The 24,476-nt window shown below is 47.0% G+C and overlaps 1 protein-coding gene across 1 annotated transcript; it reads right to left on the minus strand.

The window, feature by feature from the left end:
* Window positions 1-1,806: 1,806 nt before the first annotated feature.
* Window positions 1,807-9,961, minus strand: LOC112886746 (oxysterol-binding protein-related protein 1D). The gene is made up of 8 exons (XM_025952728.1): window positions 9,358-9,961; window positions 8,577-8,933; window positions 7,760-7,844; window positions 5,646-6,097; window positions 4,693-4,848; window positions 4,189-4,497; window positions 2,819-3,163; window positions 1,807-2,099 (listed from the first exon to the last, which is right to left on the minus strand). The coding sequence occupies exons 1-8, from the start codon at window positions 9,733-9,735 to the stop codon at window positions 1,935-1,937; spliced, it is 2,247 nt and encodes a 748-aa protein (XP_025808513.1). The 5' UTR covers window positions 9,736-9,961; the 3' UTR covers window positions 1,807-1,934.
* Window positions 9,962-24,476: the final 14,515 nt, after the last annotated feature.

A 24,476-nucleotide genomic window follows, 5' to 3' on the forward strand; every position in this document is an offset into this window, starting at 1 on the left:
GCATCACACTGTGGAGGGCCTGATGGTCCCAGTGGTTTACAAGCAACAGGTGTAGCAGCCTAGCAGCTGGATCTTCTTGGCCAGCGAGTTCAGCCTTCAGTAATCAGTAGAGGGACATGTCACGGCACACAGGTAGACTGCCTGTCAGGTGTACGTCCTATTTGGCACACCTTTCACCGGAGCCAGCTCCGTGCTGGCATCTTCTGCAATCTGCAGTTGAAGCCTCGTCACTTTGTCAAGTGCTGCACCTGCTGGCTTCACCAACCAGGGAGGGCGCCAGGCAACCATAACGTTCCAGCTGTGATACGTTGTTTTGCAAATTTATGACAAAATAAACTGAGAGATGGCATTTTTTTCGGTTTCACTGACTAGTGCTACAGTGGGGACGGGCCCTTAGAGTTGATAGGTTAATTTTCATAAATAAAATAGATTTTCTGTTATATTTGGTTAATGTAGATTTTTCCAAGCTAAACTCCCTCTATGACTGTATACATGTAACTTTATCCCTTTTATAGACATAACTTTGTGCATAATTATATATTAACACGAAGTATCTATCCGATCTGATACAAAATGACAATTTGTTTAAAACTCTCACCTAGTTTGATAGTAAGATCAACTCTAGCCTTTTAGCGCCATCGTGACCGGGTCGGCACCATCACTGTAACTGTTAGGCTAGATCGTGCTAGTGTCGTATTTCTAGATCATGTTTCATGCCACCTATATGGTCGACCCTTTTAGCTGTCTATAACTTGGTATTGGTCCGTTCATCCTCTCTTCCATGCATGCGCCACCAAGTGAGCTCTGCTACCTAGCCGTCCCAACGTCTCCTCCGCTCGCGCCCAAAGAGTGGAGGAAGGCACGATTTTGCCTCCACAAGCCTTGTCAAGAATTAAGGCTTTATTTGGTGGAGATCCGCTCCCAGCTTTTTCAGAACAGATTCCATAAGTTATACCAAATAGTTAAATGACAGCTTAATTCCGATGGGGATTGACAAGAATCATTTCTTCATTTATACTACAAGCTAGGAGCTAAATATACCTGCTTGCACTCACCTCCTTCTATACTAGAATCACTCTAAAATCACTTCTCATCTGCTTCCCACCGTGCTCCCTATCAGAATCACTGTTGCACACTCCATTCGTCCCACGTCGTCGATTCAGGGGAGTATCGGCCGCTTCTGGATTTGCCAAGCTCTAGGTGGACGGGAGCGAGGATAGAATGATAGAAGGAAGAAAAAAGAAAAAAAATCTAAGCCACTGACAGGGGAGACCCACCTGCCGCAAGAAAGTAGGGGGCCAACGTATAGGGATTTTTGTTGAAATTTTAGGCTGAATCTGAAGCCCTAGAAAATACAGAGGACTCGAATTTAGGGGACAATCCATGTAGAGCAACTGTCCCTACACATCATCAATCGTGAGTTCCTACACTTGCCTACCGGTGCCTAAGAAGCTCAACAAAAACCAATTCCTCCTCCCTCCATTCCAAATTTTAGATCATTTTAGCAAATCTAAATATATAATTTTACTATCTAGATATATAGCAAAACTATATATCTAAATTTGCCAAAACAACCTATAATTTGCAATATATATTGCAAGAAGGATCCAAGTCCTTACTGCAATGCGCGATGCACAGCTGGCAGGCTACCATAGTACCTTGACGGCAATGGCTGGCCAAGGAACCAGCGAGTTCTTTGTCACCTGCTGTCCCACTTCTCACCATAGCAATGCAAAGCCTGGATGGGGCTGCGGACATCGATGCTCTGCGGACGCGTGCCAGAGCGCTCACTGCTCAATACAAGGATTCGCGACCAAGGAAATTGGCAATATTGACATTCTTTTACCACGTATATGTAGCCCGCAAAATATTTTCTCTGCGTCGAAACCCTCTGATGCACGCTACTAGTATAACACAAGCAGGGTAGCTACTAACTACGGCAGCCCTGGTGATACATTGTTCTGGCCGAAGATGTCCGAAATGCCTTCCCAGTTTCCCTTCTCCCTTGCTTCCCAGTATCCACCCACATAGCGGTAGCTGTCGTCATCGTCCTTCTTAAACCACCTTGGTTTCCATCCTTTTTCTTGCAGTCGCCGAGCCTGCAAAGTGCAATAGTTACAGGTAAATAACCGAGAGGAGCACGGAGAATACTTGTTTGGTCATGAACTCAAAAAAACCAACTAACACGTTGTGAATTAGAGTAAGAACTTTGATTTAAGATTTTTGTTCGCTATAAATAATGTTCAAGGAACCAACAGATTGTGAGCCATAAGATGGCAGCATAAGAGGTAACTAGTCATTTGTCTTATTCCATGACATGGAAGACTCTAGAAGTTAGCAGCTGCGTGTTTATCACTAAAACATATGATTGCCTTATAACAGGAATGCTAAGCAAGTCAAACGAATGTACAGACTTGCCCCTCCCCCATAATAGAATGTTGATTGAATTTGATTTGCTGTTTTACTAATTCGCAGAGATCATGCTGTGCTGAGATAATGAACGATAAGTGTGTTTAGCGTTAAAAGATCAATTACTGCATCTATTTTTTATTTGCTGACATACTTGTAGTTCATCAATCCAAGTCAATTGGCACTGATATAATTCAGATAGAGAAGATTCACTAAGATGGAGACATCAGACATTCAGAGCCACCACATTGCATGTCCTAACAACTTTATTTATGAGTTGAACATTGTATGAAACTGTCAATTGTTATCACTACATGACAACATGCAAAATCTATGAAGCAATGAAAAAGCCAAGTAAAAACATATATGACAAATAGGCCAAGTCATATCATATAAAATTGCTGGTTACCTGCCGTTGCAGTTGTTCAAGCCTAAGTTTCTCTGCATTTGCCATCTCATATTCACCGTTTTCCAGATGCCTTTGATCAGGCCTCAAACGAGAATCAGTAGGAGGCAACTTCTTCAATAAGTGAGGTGTCAATTCATTCAGAGAAATTGCAAAAGGCGAAAGGTTGTATCGTGTCTGATTAAGAGACTTGTCTCTCTCCCATAAGAGAACCGCTTCTGACATCGGGTCATAACCCTTGGGTTTTACACTTGGATCTCCAAGCACATAATACATAGTTTCATCCCATTTCCCAATTAACATAGCTACTTTTTGCCCTGTTCTATTATCTTGCACAAATCCATGCACCTGCACAATTGATTTGAACAATTTAAAAGTCAGAACATAAGCTTGTTCAAATATATATTTAAGAAATTATACAGCTACAAAGTAAGAGTGCTCCTGACTTTAGCCTACCCCTGAATCTCATAACTGGTTCAGAAATCAGCAAACATCACCAACAGTTCTCTATAAATATCAAGATATAAGGACAACCTAGAGGTTTGAGTTTTTTTCCCTTTTTGCAATTTTAAAACACTTAAGGCTTGTTTGGTTCATCACAACAGTTTAGGCAGGCTGGTTTGACCAACTATGGCAGTTTTGACCTACAGTGGCTGGTGTTTGGTTCAGTGTAAGATCCGTGGCATGCCCAACATTTTTATCACTGAGGACAGCTTCCTGCCAAATATTGCCTCAGTTGTGGTAGACAATTTGATCACCACAAAAACTGTGGCCATGCTGAACTTTTGGGACCAAAGTGGTAAAGTATGGTAAGGAATCCAACAGGGCCTTTACTGTGTACAGCTTAAGAAAGAGAATGGCCTTAACTGCGTACAGCTTAGCAAAGAAAAATTATTTCAGACAAATTGTTATAGCTTTGTAGCAACGTAGAAGTAAGCAAGACCTATTATCAAATTTAGGCAAACCATGATAATCTCCTTTTCACAATACTCTATTTTTAATGTATTAAACTACCCCATATGATAACAGACATGTAATTGCAAAAGTATAGAAGCACATAAAAATAAAACAAAGGCACATGATGTGTTCCTAGCAAGGCTCAGTACAGATGTATTGTCTCCTCAATACAATATTCTTTTTAACAACTACTTCATGCAAAAAGCGGCATATATTAGCAGAAGTATAGAAGAACCTAAACAAAATACAACAGAAATGCATGGTGTGGTTTCTAAATCTTCAAAGTTTGTTTGAAAAAATATAAACTTAGACTTTAATGTAAAAATAAAGCAAAAGATCCTTTGGACAGTTCACAGCACACAAGTAACTATATTTACTTGATGTAAATTCATTCTATGTAGAAGTTACCAATTTACCTGGTGTGGATTGCGATCAATTATCGACTGTTCTTTGAATTTAAGCTTGCAGGAGTACTGGCCACTCCCATTGATACGCATTGTGCCATAGTGATCACAGTAAATTTTGCCAATTATGATATTGTAAATGGAGGTAGTCACTTTACTCCACTGAAATGTTTCTCCATCATCAAATTGGAGGGTAAGAACGCCTATTGGATCAAGCTGAATGGACCGACCCCAGAACTTCCCTTTCAGATTGGAATCACCCCAGAATCTCCAACCTCTACCTTCACAGTGACATGCAACAACCACAGGGTGATGACTGACCTGAAATAAATTTTACTTTTGTAAAAATAATGATTTTATATGTTAAAAATACTTTTTTAATCAAAATACTTAAGAGAGCTCTATAGGTTACTACTACTAATGGAAAACTTGCATGGTACTAACAAAAGCAATAATAGGAACTAGGAATTACACTGCTCAGAAAAAGTTCATAATTTTCACAAACAGATATGCAACCTTTTCAGAGAAAAAGCGAAGTCCTCTATCTGGATAGTCAGCTTCGTATGTTTCCCCCAGTAGAGGATTGAAGGGTTTGCATTGCCGACCTTCAGTTGAAGCATAACCTGATACTGCAAACGCTGCTACATGAAGTATTCTCATCAAGCTGTCACCCTACATTGTATTTACCAAGAATCGTTATATTGCAACAAATAAAGTATTGACAGGGAGAGAAGCATAGTGCTCAAAATTAGGGTAAAGGCTAAAAAAAACATTTTTCCCAAAAAAGATGCATATTGTATGCGGTAAACGACATAATACGTAGCCTAACAAGAAACCAGAGGAGACAGGATATACGATAATACAATTTTCTCAAACGACACAGGAGAGCTGCGTGTCATTTCATTAAGAAGAAAGTGTACCAAAGAATACAAGACACAAACTCCAACACACATTAGAATATGTAGCAAGCAGCAAGTGAAATAATACGATATCGAATTATCCTATGATTAGATGTTGATGGAGGTTCTTCAGAGCTAAACATTAGCTACTACAGTTATCCAATTTCCTCACATAACTTGTTTGGATAAACCAAAACTGGCTACGATTTCAGCCCAATCCAGGACTATCCTTGCTTGGCCACGATAGGACTAGCAAAATAAGGCCTTAAATGTTAGTCTTGTTACGTGGACCAAGTTTAGTTACTTAAAATGTCACAACACATAAAGCACCCAATGTACGCTAAGATTACCTGAGACAATTAGAGTTACCAAAAAGACAATTAGAGTTACCAAAAAGAAAAAGCATCAGCCACGCACTAATATTTAAAGTTTGTCCTATGCCAAAAAATGTTCGATTAAATAGATGAAGAAATATAGGAAAGATTTTACAAAATTAAAACAGAACTATCAAGAAACACCAAACAAAATGTCCACACAACCAATCCTTTACAGAAAGTGTTGGAACTCTACCTGTTTTCCCCACTGTAGTGCATGGTCAACCAAGTAAGAGTACTCCAAATCTTCAAAACATTTTTGTAAAGACGAGAGAGGCTCATTGAAATAAACAGGTAGACAAACACCTGAGAGGTCTTTCCCTATATTTTCTTTAATTATTGACCACAATCCTATAGGTTTCTCTTTTTCCTTCGGTTCTGGTAGCTTATCTCTACGTAGCACAAATGGATATTTAGTAGTTTTGACAGTATTTGTAACAGAATCTCCAACATATTCTGATCCATTGCAACCATTTGTTACAAGCTCCTTCCTTCGACATGAAGCACTTCGTAAAGATTCTGCAGATAAAAAGTCTCTTGTATCGAAGTATGTTACTTCATCTTCCTCGGTTTCAACTTCAGCCACTTGACTTGCAGTGTCAGGGTCTGATTCACTTGTACTTCCTCCTGATAAAACTGAATAGAAATCTGCACATTTGGTAAAAAGTCAAAAATGAGCTCGAAGTGTAGGAATTTGTCGGACATAAATTTAGACTCAAAATAATTTAAAGTTTCTTTTTGCCAACAACATTCCAAGTTTCCATACATGGGGGAAATATGCAGGCTTCCAGGTGTATATCGCTGGAATAAACCATACAAATATGCGTTACTTAAGCCAATGTGTGTTAACTAGCAATTCTTATGGGCACAGGTTATGATGCAAAATGTAGCCTAATAAGGTAACTAGCATTGGACAAAACAGCATATGTAGCCTATAAGGTAACTTATATCAGAATGTTCTTTTCCATATTTGAATTTAAATACTTACAGGCACAGGATATGATGCAAATAAAAAAAAATGCCATATTATCACTCAAACTCACTGCTTCCTCACAAATTGTTAAATATATAAACAAAGTAACAAATGAAGCATCTGAACTATTTTTCTGCTGAAAACAATATGAGAGGACTATGGAAGTACATAATTTGTATTACAGTACTCCATAATATGGCATATGTAATGGGACCAAAACAACAAGCCATGTGACTACATACTCTTAAGACAAAAGAAAACATAGAACTGAACAGTCATCTCCTGAGATAAGCTTTAAAGAAGATGAAAGCCAATCACAAACTTTGCAGAAACTGTATCAACTATTTAATTAAGGCTTGCTAACTAATTACCACAAGGTGTCTGATTGATAGAAGCATATAAACTTCGCAGAAACTGTATTACTAATTACCACAAGCTCTACAAAGATGTTTTAGTTCTTGAACTTTCCATCTTCACTGAGCAGCTATTTACAAAAGATAATATGTATATGCATACCAGCTACAAGACTAGATGAGTAAACACTAAACAGACAAAACTTTGCCCATATCTCACAGCATTAGGCCATTAGCACATGTAGAGCAGAATATGCTTGTATATAAATACAACTAAGGTGGCACTTAAGCCTTATATCTAACACAAGGAAAGCAAATATCGAACAGTTACAATGGGGCCAACAGGCAAGACTGCTCAAGTTCTTAATAGATTGGTATGACATGTAGCTTTTTTTTTCTTTTCATTCATCGCAATAGAATCTGAAGAAGCATGTGAAGAAAATATCTTTACAGAAGGACAATTGTTGGAGACAGTTTTTGAAAGTTGGAACATACCAGATTCCAGAAAAGTTGGAACATATGGACAGACCATCTTGAAAAAATATTGAAAATTGAGCATTCAGCAACAGTTGTACAACAAGTACTGAAGTGGTGAGAGCAGACCAAGTGAAAATGGTTGCACAACAGAAACCTGATTATAATGTCTAATAGAGACAAGTATGTTTAACCATACTCATTAGCTGGACCTTGGCTAGTTATGTAAATTTAAAAATTGAAACTATGACAGTATCATAATCAGATCAGCTTATGTCAAATGTGGAGGAGCTAAGTCAAGTTGCATAGGCTAAATACTTCCATTTTTCTACAAATGAATAATAATGCAGCACAAAGATGTTTTAAGTATTTTACACCAAAATGGCATAAGAGCTATGTGAACCATAAAAATTCTGGAGGTTAATAATGTCATTGAAAGATGATGTAAAACAGGTTGCAAACACAAAGAGCTAGCAAAATCATAAGCGTGTGAGTAATGAAATTACTAACCACTTTGTCTGCCATTAGCATAACCATGTGTTTCCCTCTCTTTAGTCTCATGTACAACTGTTCTCTCCAGCTCAACTTTTTCTGTCTGCACCAAGAAATGGACCATATTGACTGTTAAAGTTATGGTCAAATTCTTTTACTTCAGAAGAAAAAAATCATTTGCATAAGTTAAACAACAAAAGAATCGTCAAGGAACTTGACAACGATGCACTTATACAGTTGAAATGCGCTCTATAACTATTAAAGAGATTATGCCAGACTAAGACACAGATAAACATACTTTGCTACAGACCAAGTATTTCAAAAAAAAGAATGGTTTTAACACAACAAATTTGCTCTCCAGTAAACAAAATGGAAATGCGAATGAATTCCATTTATGGGCGGTATTATTATATCCCTCAATCTGATATAGCTTGTATTTACAAAATGTCAGTGACTTTTTTCACACAAAATATGCTAGGCGTGCATTGCATGCATATCAGCATATGATAATGGTGATCCCATTATTCCTGTCACTTGCAAGCACCACATAATAATGAGACTGAAGCTAGCAATGATGACGGTATGCAAGCATAAATAAGACAAACAAGTTATGCAAGGTATTAATGCTAGTACTTAGAAGACAGCATGTAACTTGAAGCCCTAACTCAGATCAAGCTTTGTTCAAAATCATTATTTAAATTTTTTACTTCACCAAAATGGATAAGAGATATTTTTCCTACTTTAGTATTTTTTAATAGTCATCATCATGAGTATAGTACTAACAAAAGAATAATCAGAACATCAAGAAGTAAACAAACCAGAGATAGAAGACTACCTCCAATTGCCTGAGGCGGTCTATCAAAATAGAATGCTGCTGCTGCCGAGACTTTATCTGGTTGTGCAGTTCCAGCAGCTCACTCATCATAATAGACTCACACTCCTTGACCACTGCTTCACCCAGACCCTCCTGCAGCAGCCGAACCCTCAGCTTCTCGGTGGACAACATAATGTCTGCCATGGGACCAAGATCATTGCTAGTAAGCGACCGCGGGAAGCGATCCTTCGCCACCAGCAATGCATCTATCCAGGCATTCCTGTCCTCCTCAGTTTCACACCTCAGGTGTAACGTCTTGGTACCACTGAATATATACAGCCTCTTATCATCAGACTTGCTTGCACGAATTGAAGAAACCTATAAACACCAGAGAAGGAAATCCCTATAAGATTAAGAAATCCTGGTCTTGCTTGCTCCAGCATTGTGCCAAATTATTCAGATGATTCCGTAATTATGGTCAATTTCCTCATTAAACTAAAATTTCTGCATGGACGCAAGCATACCTATGACCAGGGTTCCCTACCATGACATGTCATCAGTTGCAAAAGGCAGAATGAGAGCTTAAAAAGAGTGCACATCGCCTTCAATTGCTTTTAACCGCAAACTCATCTACCCCACTGCGATTCCGCGAATACAATATTCATCGCCCAATCATTACCCGAGCAATGCGGCTTCAAAAATCTCACTCCTCCCAGCCGCCCGCAACCCCATGGCACGCCTGAGAGCAGACCCAATCCGACGCAATGCTAGTGCTAAAACCCCGCCGCGGGACCGTACGTACCTTGAGGTGTACCTCGCCGAACGGCCTCCACTGCTTCCCCGCCGCCGCGGCCTCCTCCCGCGCCCGCCGCAGCGCGGCCCCCTCCCCGATCACCCTCGCCGCCGCGAAAGCGACCGCCTCCCCGGCGCCGCCCGCTCCGCCGCCGCCACCGCGGAGCTTGTAGTAGGAGAGCACCCCGTCCTCGAGCACGAAGTAGCGCGACCGCCACCCCTTCCCGTAGTTGACCCACTTTTGCAGCACCCCCGCGACCGCCGCCGCCGGCTGCGGCAGAGGCGGCGCCGGCGCGGCGGCGAGGATGCGCGGCGGCGGCTGCTGGTGGTGGAGGTGGTCCGCGGCGTGCTCGAGCGAGACCGGCGCGATGCAGCAGAGCGGGTTCATCGCGCCAGCGCCCGCCGCCCGCGCGCGGATCAGGGCCCCGCTCCCCGCTCAGGCGGAGGATGCCGCCGCCCCGCGCCCGCCGCCGCCGGCGCCTAGGGCTCGCCCGGCCATCGAGATCGCCTCGCAGGCATCAGCAGCAGCAGCGTAGCGGTAGCAGCAGGAGTACTGGCCAGTACCGCGGCGTTGGTAGTGTGTTTTGATGGCGATTAATAATAGCGACGGCAGCACAGAGAGAGAGAGAGAGAGGCCAACAAAGTTATCTCAGGCAGGCAGCGAGAAGGGACGCGAGCGGTAGGGGGCTATGGGTTCGCGTGGTGGCGTACAGCTTCGGTGCGGGCATCGCCGCTCGCGCAACTGACGAGTGTGTCCGTGAAGTCACTCGGCCCGCATGTCAGTGGGAGCAAGGGGTGCGAGGTGGGTTCGGTTGGGAACGGCGGCGCTGGGGAGTGAGACGGACGGAGACCGTTGGTGTGGTGCTAGCGCGCCGGGTCGGGCCCACGCGTCAGCGGGTGAGCTGGACCCTTTTTGTTTTTGTGGGCGATCCATTAACATCGCTGAGCAGCGCTGCAGCACAGACAGCGGCAGCAGCGGGTGGGGCCCAACGGGAAAGCGGGCACGGAGCCCCGCGATGGCTGCGGTCACACCGACTGCTGGGTTCGGGGCGTACGTGGAGCCGACCTGCCATTGGCTAGGCGGGCGCCGCGTCAGGTGGCCGGATGTAGGGCGGGCAGCGGAAGGGGGTGCGGCGAGGCCGACGTGAGTTGCGCGGGATCCGGTGCGGCCGGCAGCGGCGTGGCCTCGCGTTGAGGTCTCGCCACGTGAGGCGCCGGGAGCGTACGGGGCACGTGGAGACGCGTGGGTGGCTGGGAGGAGGGATCCGCTGCGCGGGCGCCGGGCGGTGGTGGTGGTGGCTGCCTCTGCAGGGGCACGTGGAAGGGACGGTGGCGTCGGTGGCGGGCGGCGAATGCAGTTGGTGGATCTCCGTTGGAAGGAGGGTGGATGGATCCACGATGACGGATGGATGGCCGGACGGGTCTTTAAACAGGGACACGCTTTGGACGAAAGCCGGGAGTGGAGTGACCACCGGTAGTAGGATCGACAGGATCACCTAAAACTCGGTCACGTATGATGCATTGCATCCCACACTTTAGAACAGTGCAAGTTTGAGCTCGGCTTAGTATATTCAGGCGTTGTTCGAGCAAATAAAGATAATTGTATTGTATTTCGCAAAGAAAATACAGATGACAGTAGTGTATGCCCCGTCTTAAAACAATAAATTATTTTAGAGCTTATGACAGATTATTAGAGATATAAAATAATCTTGCTTGCCCTTATTTGTTAATCATATCTAGAACTAATTGACTTCTGTATACACATGCATCTACCAAATAGGATAAAATGACTTATTGTTTGGATAATTTTGAATAGAATGACTTATTGTTTAGAATGGATGGAATAATCTAGATTGCTATCCTAGTCCATTTGTATTTTATTTTTCATTTTACTGAGACGCAGATCAATCTCAATCAATGTTAATGCACCAGAAAAGCCAAAAAGAAAATTTACAGCCCCATCAACAAACTATACGGATTTTTGGCTCTTTTATTTGAACTTACTACTCCCTCTTGCCGAGAATAATGACGTTTCAACCGGCGGACATTATTTGAGACTAAAGACATAATACCTTCGCAATGGAAATCTTAGCACCCTAAATAGAACTGTTGCTACATTGCATCCTTAAGTAATCTGAATATGTACTTGTCATTTTATTTTAGTTTGTAGCGTAGTTCTTGTAGAACGAATAGGACACACTGGGTGCAAAAGGGCTAGAAACTTCCAGTGGATTAGCAATTGCCGCAATCCCAACTAGCGAAAGGGCTCATTTTGTGGTGGCATAACTAATATAGTAACGTTCTGTTTGTTTTAGTTGCAGATTCTGAAACTATAGATTGTTCTTAAAAATTGGTGAACTCATGTTGCTGTATTGAATTATTGATACAATCTAAAGGCTACGTTGTTGTAGTAGTATAGTATTGCAACCTTAGGTGTTTAATTTGTTATAAGAAAAAAGGGTGTTTGTTTGAGCTTTGAATTGTAAATTCTAACCTAGCAATAGCAAGCTAAAACAAATGAGAAATTTCAGAATTTGAAACTTAATCCGCACGCCTCATCAGAATTGACACCCAATTAGCTAAAACAAATGAGAAATTTCAGAATTTGGAACTTAATCCGCACGCCTCATCAGAATTGACACCCAATTCGCACGCGAATTGTTTCAGTTTGGGTGTTTCTCATCTTTTTTCCAATTTCTCTCTTTTCTAATTTTCTTTTAATCACCAGGCCTGTAGGTTCCGACACGTCGTAGAAGAGTCCCCGCTGCTGCAGCTGATGTCTCGACCAGCATGCAACATATTTATTCACCCTAAAAATTCTCTACTTCGCAAATTAATCATTCAAATCAAATTTTAATTATACCTTGCATTGAAATCTTCAAAACTACATCACACTTGCCTACATTTGAAAATACTTTTTAAACAACTTTTTTCTGAGCATTTTTCTTTGTTCTTAGAACATTTTTTCTATAACATTGTTCTTAGAATATTTAATTTTATTTTATCTTTAGAACAATTTCTTTCGATGAACTTTTCTTCTTAGAAATAATATTCTCAGAACGTTGCTTTGTATTCTAAAATAATTTTTTATTTAAAATTAAAATGGTTGTACCTTCCTGTAAGCATGGCTGAACATGTGCACTGCCCAGCGCCGAGAGCCGCCTTCTGCGACGACGGCGACTGCAATCACACGCGGCTACAAATAGACGCCCCCAGGAAAAGACGGTCCTACCCCTGGCCATATCAACTTCATCACCTGATCGATTGATCCCCTCTCTCCTGTCGCGTTCCTCTCTCATCTCTCCCGTTCCCCCCTCTCGCGCGCGCGAAGAACAGCGCCGCCACCGCCGCCCTCTCTCTCTCTCTCTCTCTCATCCAAGAACAGGAGCTCCCGCATCCAAATCCGCTGCCACTCGCCGGTGGCTTGGACTCGGCTCCCTCCTGCGAGCAGTTCGCCTCTCCCGGAGCCCGCTACCGGAGGCCGCCGAGGGAAATTGGTATGAGTTCGTCTTCTTGCCGGCGGAGGAGGACGTTGGCGAGCTGGGAATGGACATGTACTGCGCGGCCCTGTCGAGGAAGCTCTCCTTGAGCGCCTGCAGCGACAGCCTGGGCCCATCCCACGACGCCCGTGCCGACGTGGACCCGCGCGGCGTGTCCGGCAGCGACCGCGCCTCGGCATCGTCGCCACCGACGTTGCAGCTGAGGCTCCGCAGCGGCTCCCGGTTCATGGACTCCGGGATGACGCGCTTCTTCTTCCCCGCCTCCGCAGTGGTTCTCCTTGTCGGCGGCGGCGGCGGCTTGTTGTTTCCTGAAAGAGTGCCTGCCAGCGGGCTGCTTCTTGTGGTGCGCCGCGGACCAGGGCTGCTGGGAGTCCGGCAGGCCGTCGATGCCCATGAGGCGCGCGACGAGGCTGTCCGTCCTGGGCGTCTCGGCCTCGGAGGACGGCGCGGTGGGCTTTGGTCGGCGCATGTTGGTCCGCGCCAGGGCGTCGAACACCGGCTCGATCTGCACGCCTATCTGATCGCACAGAGAGATTGAGGAGATCAATTCAATTCAAAAGAGAATTTCGTCTGAACCAATTGGAGGATTTGGTAACGCAACAAGAAAGCAATTCGGGTTGGATGCAGTAGGAAGCACGCAAGCAAACAACCAACGATATGGCCAGGGGCAGGACCGTCTTTTCCCGTGGCCTGGTGAATGTGAATAAAAAGAAATTGGGAAAAGAGAGAATGGGAGAAAAGAACTAGAAACACCCAAACTAAAATAATTCACGTGCATAGTATCAAAATCTGAAAGATTTACGGATTGGATGTCAATCCCTTTGAGGCGCGCGGATTGAATTCAAAATTCTGAAATTTCTCAAAACACACGGGCCATAAAGGCTCTGGTTGCTTAAATCTAGAATTGGACATGAAAGATCAGTATCATTTCTACAAAATAAAAGAAGAATGCTGTTGTGTCTAAATATTTGTTACTCCTGTGATGAATATGAATAGGAATTTGAACATTGCATAACAAAGACTATATATCTATAAATATTAAAATAACTAATAATTATAGACGGAGGGAGTAGGATGTTTATTGGTACATGAATCAGTTTCATTGATCATGGATTGGAAAAAAAATATTTGGAAAGAAACAAATAAAGAGGCGACAAAACTGTGATCCAATGTATTGGATTGTACTTCTTCGGTGAGGCTAGGGCAGACACCGGGATGCAAGTTTCACATCGAAAATCACAAAAGGGCCTCCTTGGTTGGGTGGCCAGATGCTGACCAGACTCTCATAATGCAGCTTTATCCAGAGTTCACCTCCCTCGCGCGGTCACGCCCCTCTTCCGCTCGCCGCTCCTCCCGCTGCTCCGCCACGGACTCTTCTCCTTGCGACTCGGGGACTTCCATCCTCTCTCCTCACTTCGCTCCTCTGCACGCTCTCGCCCTCACCGCTACTCCTCGCTGCCGCCAACCGCTGGATCAGCGCCACCGTCCCCGCAATCTCTGACGCCCTTCATCGCCGCCGAGGTGGCTAGCGCCGCGGAGGTCGAGACCCAATTGCAGGCGTACAGGCCGCACTCGACGCCGCCACATGATGGGACCCAGCGCAGGTCGTCGCTGCAGGGGATTGCTGCTCCCCGCCCGAGCTCCCCTTCATGCGGCTCGGCGACATCCACCCTTCCGCCCCCTCACCGCTCCTCCGCACTGTCGGAGATCGCCGGAGTAGCAACGTCACAACGCCGCTGGCGAGCTCTCCCTGATGAACACAACAACTCACGCGAGTACTGGAACACACGGTCTTGTTTTTGGTGCTGCAAACTAGCAGCCTTTTATAGACTCTGTTAACTGAATATAAAGACTCCATTACAGACTCATGGCCACCGGCCATCCGAAATGCACGCCATGCCCCTCCAATTCGTGCGCCATCCCGCACGTCCAGGCATGCCGTACCATGCACTAGCTAAAGACCCGCTCCGGAGTGAACATGCACACCTCGAGCTGAAAACATGCACAACCTGACGACTCGGTCATGCTCTGAACTAACAAACACCAAACCTGACATTAAGCGATCAAGAGTTATTCTGACAAATCTCCTCCTAAGTCTTGACTCGCTAGACTACTGACCTGATTGGAGACCAAGCTTCATGCAAAGCTCCTGGAACTTGATTCTGCAGAGAGGCTTTGTGAGAATATCCCCAATCTGCTCCTCCGTTCTGATGAACTTCGCTTCAATTTGGCCTGAATTTGCATACTACCGGATCAAGTGAAATCTTGTATCTACATGTTTGCTCCGGTCATGACGCACTGGATTTTTAACAAGTGAAATGGTGGACTTGTTGTCCACTCTCAGCACTGGCTTGCTCACCTCTGAATCTCTGACTTCAGCTAGCAGCCGTGCTAACCAAACTGCTTGACAGGCAGCAGTTGCAGCAGCAATATACTCGGCTTCACAGCTAGACAAAGCCACAACCTTCTATTTTGTTGACTGTCACCTAATAGGACCCCCACCAAGGAAGAAGATAAGACCATTAATGCTCTTTGCAGCTATCAACATCACCAGCCAGGTCACTATCACTGTACCCTTCAAGAATTGGTTCTATTCCCTTTTTCCTTGCATAGAACACTCCCGATCCACAAGTCCCAGCAATGTATCTCAATATATGCTTCACTGCTGCAAGATGATCCTCATGTGGTTGTTCCATGAACCTACGGACATACCCAACTGAAAATGCAAGATCAGGACGGATATTAACCAAGCACCTGAGGCTGCCAACTAGACTTCTGTACATGGTTGCCTCCACAGGCGGACTTGTGCTTTCCTTACTGAGCTTCAGCCTTGGTTCCATGGGTATCTTACATGGATTGCAATCAGACATCCCTGCCTTCTCCAGAACCTTTGCAGCATAGTTTCTCTGATTGAGTGAGATGCCATCTGCTTGCTGCTTCACCTCAACCCCAAGATAGTAATGCAGCGGCCCCAGATCACTCATCTTGAACAGCTCAGTCATCTCCTTCTTGAACTTCTGAATGCCAGAGCTACTGCAGCCTGTGATCACCAGATCATCAACATATACTCCTAGCACCAGACGTTCACCACCAGCACCTCTGCAATAAACAGCATGATTTGATGGACTCCTCCTGAAACCCAGGAGGCCAAGCTATCATCCAGCTTCTGATTCCATGCTTTCGGAATAAATACTCGAAACAATGCATTAACGAAACAGAGTATCATAGTACTTTATTACATGACCAAAAGTTTTAATCTTAAGCGAATAAATAAATGTTTATAACTAGCAGCGAACTTCAACTTCACAAGCAGATGACTGGGAGACATACGCCTAGTATTCTTCAAAATCTTCGGCGAACTCATGACAATTATCTTGTTCTAAGCAGCATTGATTTTAATAAAGCAAGTGTGGGTACACTCATGGTTGGTACTCAGCAAGTGGAGTAAATTATATAACATGCAAGGCCAAAATTAAGGAAAAGCTGACATGGTTTGACTGTAATAAGTATTTTTAGTTGATCAAGTTTTATTTAGCAAGCGTTAACTAAGTGTAAGTATATATACAAACCCTTAAATAAATAAAAGATATATGATATCAATAATAAATAAAGAACATCAATTTAGATCATCTTCAAGTTCAATTATCATGTGAGGGTCCAAGACGCTCGTAACCATGAGCACGGCTGATATATCAGTTTTCACTCTGCAGAGATTGTACACTTTACCCACAACTCGTGTTTCTCTTGATGCCTGGGTTTGCAAGACTCTTAAACACTTCCAAGGTGAGTGGCAGGGATTCACTACGAGGCCTTTACAAAGATTCCCTAACTTGCAACGGTCCGCTAAGGTTTCAGGCCGCAGTGGTCATAACCCTCCCTAATGAGGAAAACGCTTTACCCAGGATCATACCTACGCCTCAAGAGGACCGAGCTATACCCCATCAACGCACTCCCCTCTTGCCCTTTCGGTTAGACCATTACAATCTAAAGTTTCTAATTAATTAGGCAAGACCAGAGCCATATAGTATTGTGGTTGCACTGTTTTCCTAGGTGGTTCTTCATGTTCCAATTAATGCAATGATCTTAATTATCCTCATAAAAGTATTCTAGAACATGAGTAAACTAGTGTAGCATGATTTCAGGTTATCCAACCAAAGTCTAAGTAAAAGCAACTAGTGTAGCTACAACATAAGTATAATAACCCAAGTTTAATCAAGGAAGTTTAAAAGAAACTAGGCACATCCTTAGTTTGGGATTGATCATATTCTAGACACATGCATGCATATAAAGTAAATGTGTGTATTTATAATATTATTGGGATGGAAGTATGATCAAGAACCACTTGCCTTCGTCAAAGAACTGCTGCTGTTCGGGAACGTCTTCAAAGCTTGGCTCTTGCGGACCCTCGAACTGCGCACCGTCTATCATAACACACAAGTACATACAAGCAAACGATAGAATAAATAATAAATGGTACATCAAACAATATAAACAGAGCAAAATAACATTATAAAGCTACTGTATATGTCGCAAGGGTCGCGTGAGCGCAGGAATCGATGAAAACGGAGTTAAAACGGAGAAGTTATGGCTAAAACATGATTCTAAGGGCTTATTTGTAGGAGATTTGAAACTAGAAGGTCTCTGGACAAAGAAACCGAGGGCTAGAACATAATTAAACCTTAGATCTACGGTTTAGATTGCAAAACAGAAGGGCTAGGGATGGTGGGTTCTATTTTAGAAAAGGACAGGGGCCTAAACAGAAGAAAAAGGATCTATTCGTGAATACTTTTGAACTGCCGTGGACTGCGGGTTGATTTCTACGAAACTCAGGGGCTTATGTGCAAAATAGCCTAGGTTTGACCGGTATCCAGCTTACTTGACTCGGGTTAGATCTAATCTAACCCGTTGGATCGGGATCTAACGGCTAGGAACGGCTGACGGCGCGGGGCGGCGGCGCTGAGCGCCGGCGGCGAGGGGAAGCGGCGGTGGGCGGCGGTGGCTCGCCGGAATAAAGTGTAAATGTGTTTCCGGGCATGGCTTACGCTCGGGTTTGGCCTGGGAGCAAGAGAGCGAGGTGAGGAGTGCATCTAGGGGCTCGGGAGAAGGCGATGGTGGCCGGAGACGGCGGCCGGTGGCAAGACGCGGCCTGGGACGACAGCGAGCGATTTGTGCGCACGGGAAGGCGAGGAAACAGGGATAACTGGCCAGTGATGATCCTTACCCCACGGCGGAGCTCCGGCGGTGGCTTGCGGGGGCAGAGAAGCGGTGGAGCGGTAGAACGGCGAGCGGCCAAGGCGTGGAGGCGGCGGCGGCGGAAGAGCTCTAGCAGCTTAGGGTTTTCGGGCAAAGGCGGCGACTGCGGCTTGGGGAAGACCTAGGGCACGGGGCGGTATTTTATAGGGCGGTCGCAAGCCTTGGCGTGCAGGCCCGGGGCTCCGCGCAGCGTGGGACGGTGCCGTGTGCCGGCCGAACTCGGACTCGAGTCTGGGCCCGGTTCAGGGAAGAAGACGGCCCCGACAGGTAGGGTCCGTCTGTCAGCGAGCGATGGGGGAGGGGAAAAGGAAGCAGGCTGCGTGGGCGAATTGGGCCAGGGAGAAGGAGAAGCGAGCCACGCGGTGGAGGGAGAGAGAAGGAAAGGCCGGGCCAGCTGGGCCATGCGGGAAAAGAGGAAAATGTCAGCTTGGGTTGGGCCACAAGGAAGAAAAGAGAGAGGGAAAAAGAAAAGAGAGAGTGGGCCGGACCCAATTAGAAAAAGAGGGAGAAAAAGAATTGCATTCAAATGCATTTGAATTTAAAAGTTTAAATTCAAATGCATTTGAATGCAATTCTTTTTATATTTTCTTATATTTCTTTTTATAGTTAAGTAAATTACTATTAATTTATAATTTATGGGAAATGCTCTAAAATCAAAATAATGGAATAAAAGTCTTATGGATCCTAAACGAATTCTAGCAAAATTTATTTAGATTTCTAATTTGAAAATTAGGGTGTTACATTGGATTCGACGCCGTGATGTCCGTTCCCACAGACGTGCCCCGTGGAGATGTTGACGTTGCTGCAGACTCCCATTCGAGCTCACCATGCCCATGCGTGACCATGTACTCCATCGTGAAGGAGCCGTCGATGTCCGCTCCACCTCCCTCTTCGCTGCTCCAGTCCCATTGAGCACCTTCATCAAACACCACGTCTTTGGTGATATGGACACGCCATGTCAAGGGATCATAGGCGCGGAACGCCTTATTACCCCGCTCGTAGCTGACGAAGATCATGCGCCGGCCCTGCCCTCAAGCTTCTTCAAGAGCGGCGTCATGTTCTTCACATAGACGATGCAGCCGAACGTGCGCAGACGATGGACAGATGGCTTCTTCCCGTACCAGGCCTCAAACGGGGTCATACCTTCCACGCTCTTCGTCAGCGATCTGTTGAGGACGTACACTGCAGTGAGCACAGCCTCCCCCCAAAACCAGTTTGGGAGCCACTTTGCTTTCAGCATGCTCCGAGCAGTGCCCACCACAGTGGCGTTGCGGCGCTCCACCACACCATTTTTCTGTGGTGAGTAGGGCGCCGTCAGTTGCCACCGCACACCACGTTCCACATAGTACTCGTGGAAGTTTGTTGAGTTGAACTCCCCGCCACGGTCGGTGCACAGCCCACCAAGCTTCTGGCCTGTCTCTGCCTCAGCAGCTAGCTGGAACCGCCTGATCTCCTCAGAAGCTTGATCCTTTGGTCCCAGCAATCCACGTAAACCTGCTCCTGTCATCCACCAAAAGGAGGAAGTACTGGTTACCGCTCGGGGTGGCCGGCGCAATCTTGCCGCAGATGTCCCCGTGCACTAGCTCTAGCACCCGCTCGGCGCGGTACTGAGCTTGGTCAGGGAACGACGTCCTCCTCTGCTTCCCGGCTAGGTAGGCATCGCAGAGCTGCTCCACCTGCGAGAGCTCGGGGAGCCCTCGCACCAGCCCTTCACGCGCCATCTTCTTCATCGCCTGGAAGTTGAGGTGGCCCAGCCGTGCGTGCCAGCGCCGGGCCTCATCGTCACCGCGTGTCACCAAACACAACGGCCGTGCCAAGGTGATGTTGAGCACGTACAGGCGGTTCAGCGAGCGCTTCACCTTCGCTAACAGTCGTCGCCTGGCTCGCGGATCGTCATCACGCGATCCTCGATCAGCACCTTGTAGCCATCCTCGTCGAGCTGCCCCACGCTCACAATGTTACTTATGGGCTGGGGGATGTAGTAGACCCCGGCGAACGAGCGATGCTCGCCGTCCTTGCAGGCGAACATCATTGTCCCACAACCTTCGATCCGCGCGATGGAGTCGTCGCCGAATCGAACCGTGCCGCGGACCTACGTATCCAGCTCGACGAACGCGCCGCGGGAACCCATCATGTGGTTCGTCGCCCCCGTGTCGAGGATCCACCGCGAGGTGTCGCGGTTCTCCTCCTCCGCTCCGAGCTGCAGAAGATCTTCTGTTCCCATAGCCTCACCGATCTGCGTGGGGAATCAGCTGCAGCTCGCACCAGGCAGCGTAGGGCCCCGGTCGCTGCCGGCGCCCAGCCGTGAAGAGGCCCAGCTGCCGCCCGCGCCAAGCCATGTGGTGCCCCGGCCGCCGCCCGCACCCGGCTGCGCGGTACCCCGGCCGCCGCCGGCGGCTGGCCGCGAGCTGCCCCGGCCGCTGCATGCCCCTGGCCGCGAGGAGGCGCTGCCACCGCAGGCGCCCTCGCCGATGATGGGGACCGCGCCCGCGTTGGTGGAGCGGCGCAAGATCCTGCTGGCGGTGATGATGTTGACTCGCGGAGCAGAGGTGGAGGCAGAGTTTTCATTACCGGAAAAAAGAAATTATCGGAGGTTACAGATAAACAGGATATATCGGAAATATCGGATCAAATTCAAATTTTTTAGGGGTTTGATGGGCTGGAAAGGTAAATGGGCCGGCCTGGGTAAATTTTGGACCACGGTGGCGCGCACGGGAAAGGCCGAAATTTTTGGCCGGTATTGGAAAAAATCGGACCCCACCGATAAACGAGAAATATCGGAAATATCGGTAAAAATCGGCCGATAAAAAAATCTCTGGGTGGAGGCGACGGGAAGGAGCTCGACTGCCCCACCGACGCCCGTAACAGCAACAAAGAGGCCTCCTCCTCCTAAACGACATGGGCCTCGTGTTTCTTGGGCTTGGAAGGGCATTCTCGGGCCTAGAGCCCAACTTTGCCACATCGCCTGCACTGGTCCTTACCCACCTTGCCGGAGAAGTTGGTCGGCCCAATAGACGAAGACAACGCCGAATCGCCTCCTCGCCCACGGCCGCGTCCCCTCCTATTGCCGCGACGTCCAGAGCTTCCGCTCGCGCCGCCGCCGGCCTGGTTCTCCGCTTCGCACCGCCTGCGCCGCGCGTCCCACTCCTCCTTCGTCAAATATAGCTTGCCGTCGTGCTGGAGCGTCGGCGGTGGCTCGAACGATTCTTCTGCGGCCTTCAGTCGACCCGTCACATCGGCGACGGTGAGCGTGGAGGTGTCGAGAAGCGTGCGGATTGAGATCACGATTTGCTTGAACCGCAACGGCATGCTGCGCAGCATCTTCTCCACTGCCCTGCTCTCCTCAACGACCTCTCCCAGTGTCGCAAGGGTGGCCATCATAGCTGTCAGACCGAGCGCGTAGTCCTCCACCGTGTCACCGTCCTTGAAGGTCGCGAGCTCGAACTCCTACCGCAGCTGCTAGGCGGTGTTCTTCTTGACACGTCCATCGCCGATGCGCATGGTGGCGATGGTGGCCCACGCCGCCTTCACCGTGTCGGCAATCGCAGTCACCATCTCTGGAGGAACAGCGCTGCACAACGCGTCGAGCGCCATCATCTGCTTTTGCTGGTCCTCGCCACCTACGTCGATCGCCCGCCAGAGCACCCACGCCTTGAGCTTCACCTTCGTGAGGTGCGCTCAATCGGAATAGTTGGTTTTGGTGAGGACAGGATAGCCAGTCCCGCCGCCCACCTCACGAACCACCCGCCGAATCATGACGCCACTGTCCTTGGCTCCGCTTGAGCTGTCGCCCTTGCTGACGACCTAGCCGTCGCCGTCTGGTTGTGGTGACAAATTCCTCATAATTGATCGCACGGTCATGGTTCCAAAGGCGGTACCTCGCCGCGATCAAACCTCCGCCTGCAATCGGCTCTGATGCCACTTGTCGGAGATCGCTGGAGTAGCAACGTCACAACCCCGCCGGCGAGAACACAACGACTCACGCGAGTAATGGAACACACGGTCTTGTTTTTGGCGCTGCAAACTAGCAGCCTTTTCTGGACTCTGTTAACTGAATATGAAGACTCTGTTAAGGACTCATGGCCACCGGCCATGCCTCTCCAATTCGTGCGCCATCCCGCTCGTCCAGGCATGCCGTCCCATGCACTAGCTAAAGACCCGCTCCGAAGTGAACATGCACACCTCGAGCTGAAAACATGCACAACCTGACGACTCGGTCGTGCTCTGAACTAACAAACACCAAACCTGACACTAAGCGATCAAGAGTTATTCTGACACGCACGCTCTTGCCCTCGCCGCCGCTGACTGCGTCGAATGCTGGATCCGCGCGCCCTCCGCCACCGAGGTGGCCGGCACCGCAGCCGTTGAGGCCCACTTCTGGGCGCAGCAGCGCGCGCGGCTTTGAGGCACCACAGCAGCGCCGTCGAGTCCCATAAACGGATTTGCCGCGCGGATGCCGGGAGGTGCACGGACAGCGGCACAGCTCTGCGTCTGAGAAGAGTAGACATTAGACAAGGATGAGTTTTTGGGAGGAGGCCAGGAGGGAATTTCGTGGGCTACGAGGCTTTGATTCGGCCGCTGGAGTTCAATTCGCGGCAGTGGAGTTCGATTGAGCTGTTTCAATTCTTGAATCTTTTTTTTTTGAAATAATCAATTCTTGAATCGGGAGACGATATGGCTGGAGCTGGTGCCAATGATTGCTTTCGGTGGGTAGAAAGAGGTGTGGCGCGTGGTGATGAACATGGAGGTCGCTTGTTTATTCCGTGGCAGCTACTGCTTGCAAGGAGGATATCTTGGGGAGATTCATGGGAGCAGAGGAAGAGAGGTGCTCGCCGAGGTGGCCTTCGTCGCCGCCGAGGTGGCCGGCGTTCCTGGAGAAGCTCAAGGGCATTGCGCTCGAGGCCAGCTGCTGCTGCTGCTGCTGCCGCCGGGTACCAGGCGGCACTCTACCTGGAGTTTTTTTTTTCCTTTTTACACGGTGGAGGAAAGCTACCGGGTAAGCTCACCCTTCCGAAGAACAGGTGATTTCACACAGGGCAAAGCACCCAACCAAACAAGAACTTTCCTCTGCAGGCTTAGCAAATGCAGGTAACCAAACACGGGGTGACTGCGTTACTCTATGCTGGCTTAGGCTAGCCTGGCTCAGAATCCTAGCCAGGCTAGATTTAGTCGGACAACCAAACACACCCAAAACATCCCCATGAGCTTGTTGCGACGGATGGGAGTATGGGACCATGGTGGGGATGATGCTAGTTTCACATTGAGACCACGAAATGTACCAGAGATCCCGTGTGCAGTTCTGCCACTAAAAGAGCTCGTCCGAAATGTATCGCAAACCGGATTTTTGAACAACAATTACACTTTCATCTTATTGTCTTGCTTTGCTTGTTCATTTTTATCTTATGTCAAGTGAACAAGAATGTTGTCACAATCTGCTCGGACTAATTAGCTGGGCAAGCAAACTAATTTCAATGCCGGTCTAAAGCGATCAAGAGTCAACTGGATCAAATTAAAATCCTTGCTGATCATCATGGGACAGCCAAGAACATCCATAGCCACTGGCGGAGGCAAGGGGGCCCAGCAGGAGCCATGGCCCCCCTCAACAATGCAGCACAAACTTTTTTACCCTTGTTTAGAAGAGGCTAATGATCCAATGCAGTTGTCACGTTTACAACTAACTCCTAACTAACTCTGGCAAAATTAGGATCTATGTCACGTTTATATGTATAACAGACAACCTAATGCTTATCGCTAACATTGATATAGGTTATAGTGTTAGTGCGAATGGACCAGAGGATCATTTTTTATTTACATGGCCCTCGCCATGGATATACGAGGGCATGCCCTTCCTTTCGTTCAAGAACACACGTGATCCTAAAATCACAAATACGATCCTAGTTCGTCTCGTGACGTTAGCTTCACTTTGCTCCGGCACGGTCATCCGGCCTCTAGGCGTGCTCCGCCGACCTGCATGCTGCACATCGTCTCCAACTCCAACTCTCCATGGTATGGTACACCGTCATGTAGGATGCAGCAAGCCAATGATCGGTGACATTGCTAGTCTATGGCTTGTGCGCTAAATCATTCCTTTTTTTTTCTTATTGATTTAATTTATTTTCGTCTGTGCTATTGTGTAGCCAGTAGTACATAGTGACTCGTATGTAGCGAATATTTTCTATAACATATATATTGAATTCTTATTTATTGACCATGCAATTATATCGATATGTTAAGCTGTCCCCTGAGTAAAATTTCTGAATCCGCCCCATCCATAGCAACCTACTAGTACTAACTTTTACAGTACACTTCCAGATTGCTAGTTGGCTGAACCCACAACTAGGACAAGGTTCCAGATTGCTGCGCTACCTACTAGTAC

This window comes from Panicum hallii, chromosome 3, assembly GCF_002211085.1.
Source record: "Panicum hallii strain FIL2 chromosome 3, PHallii_v3.1, whole genome shotgun sequence".
NCBI lineage: Eukaryota > Viridiplantae > Streptophyta > Magnoliopsida > Poales > Poaceae > Panicum > Panicum hallii.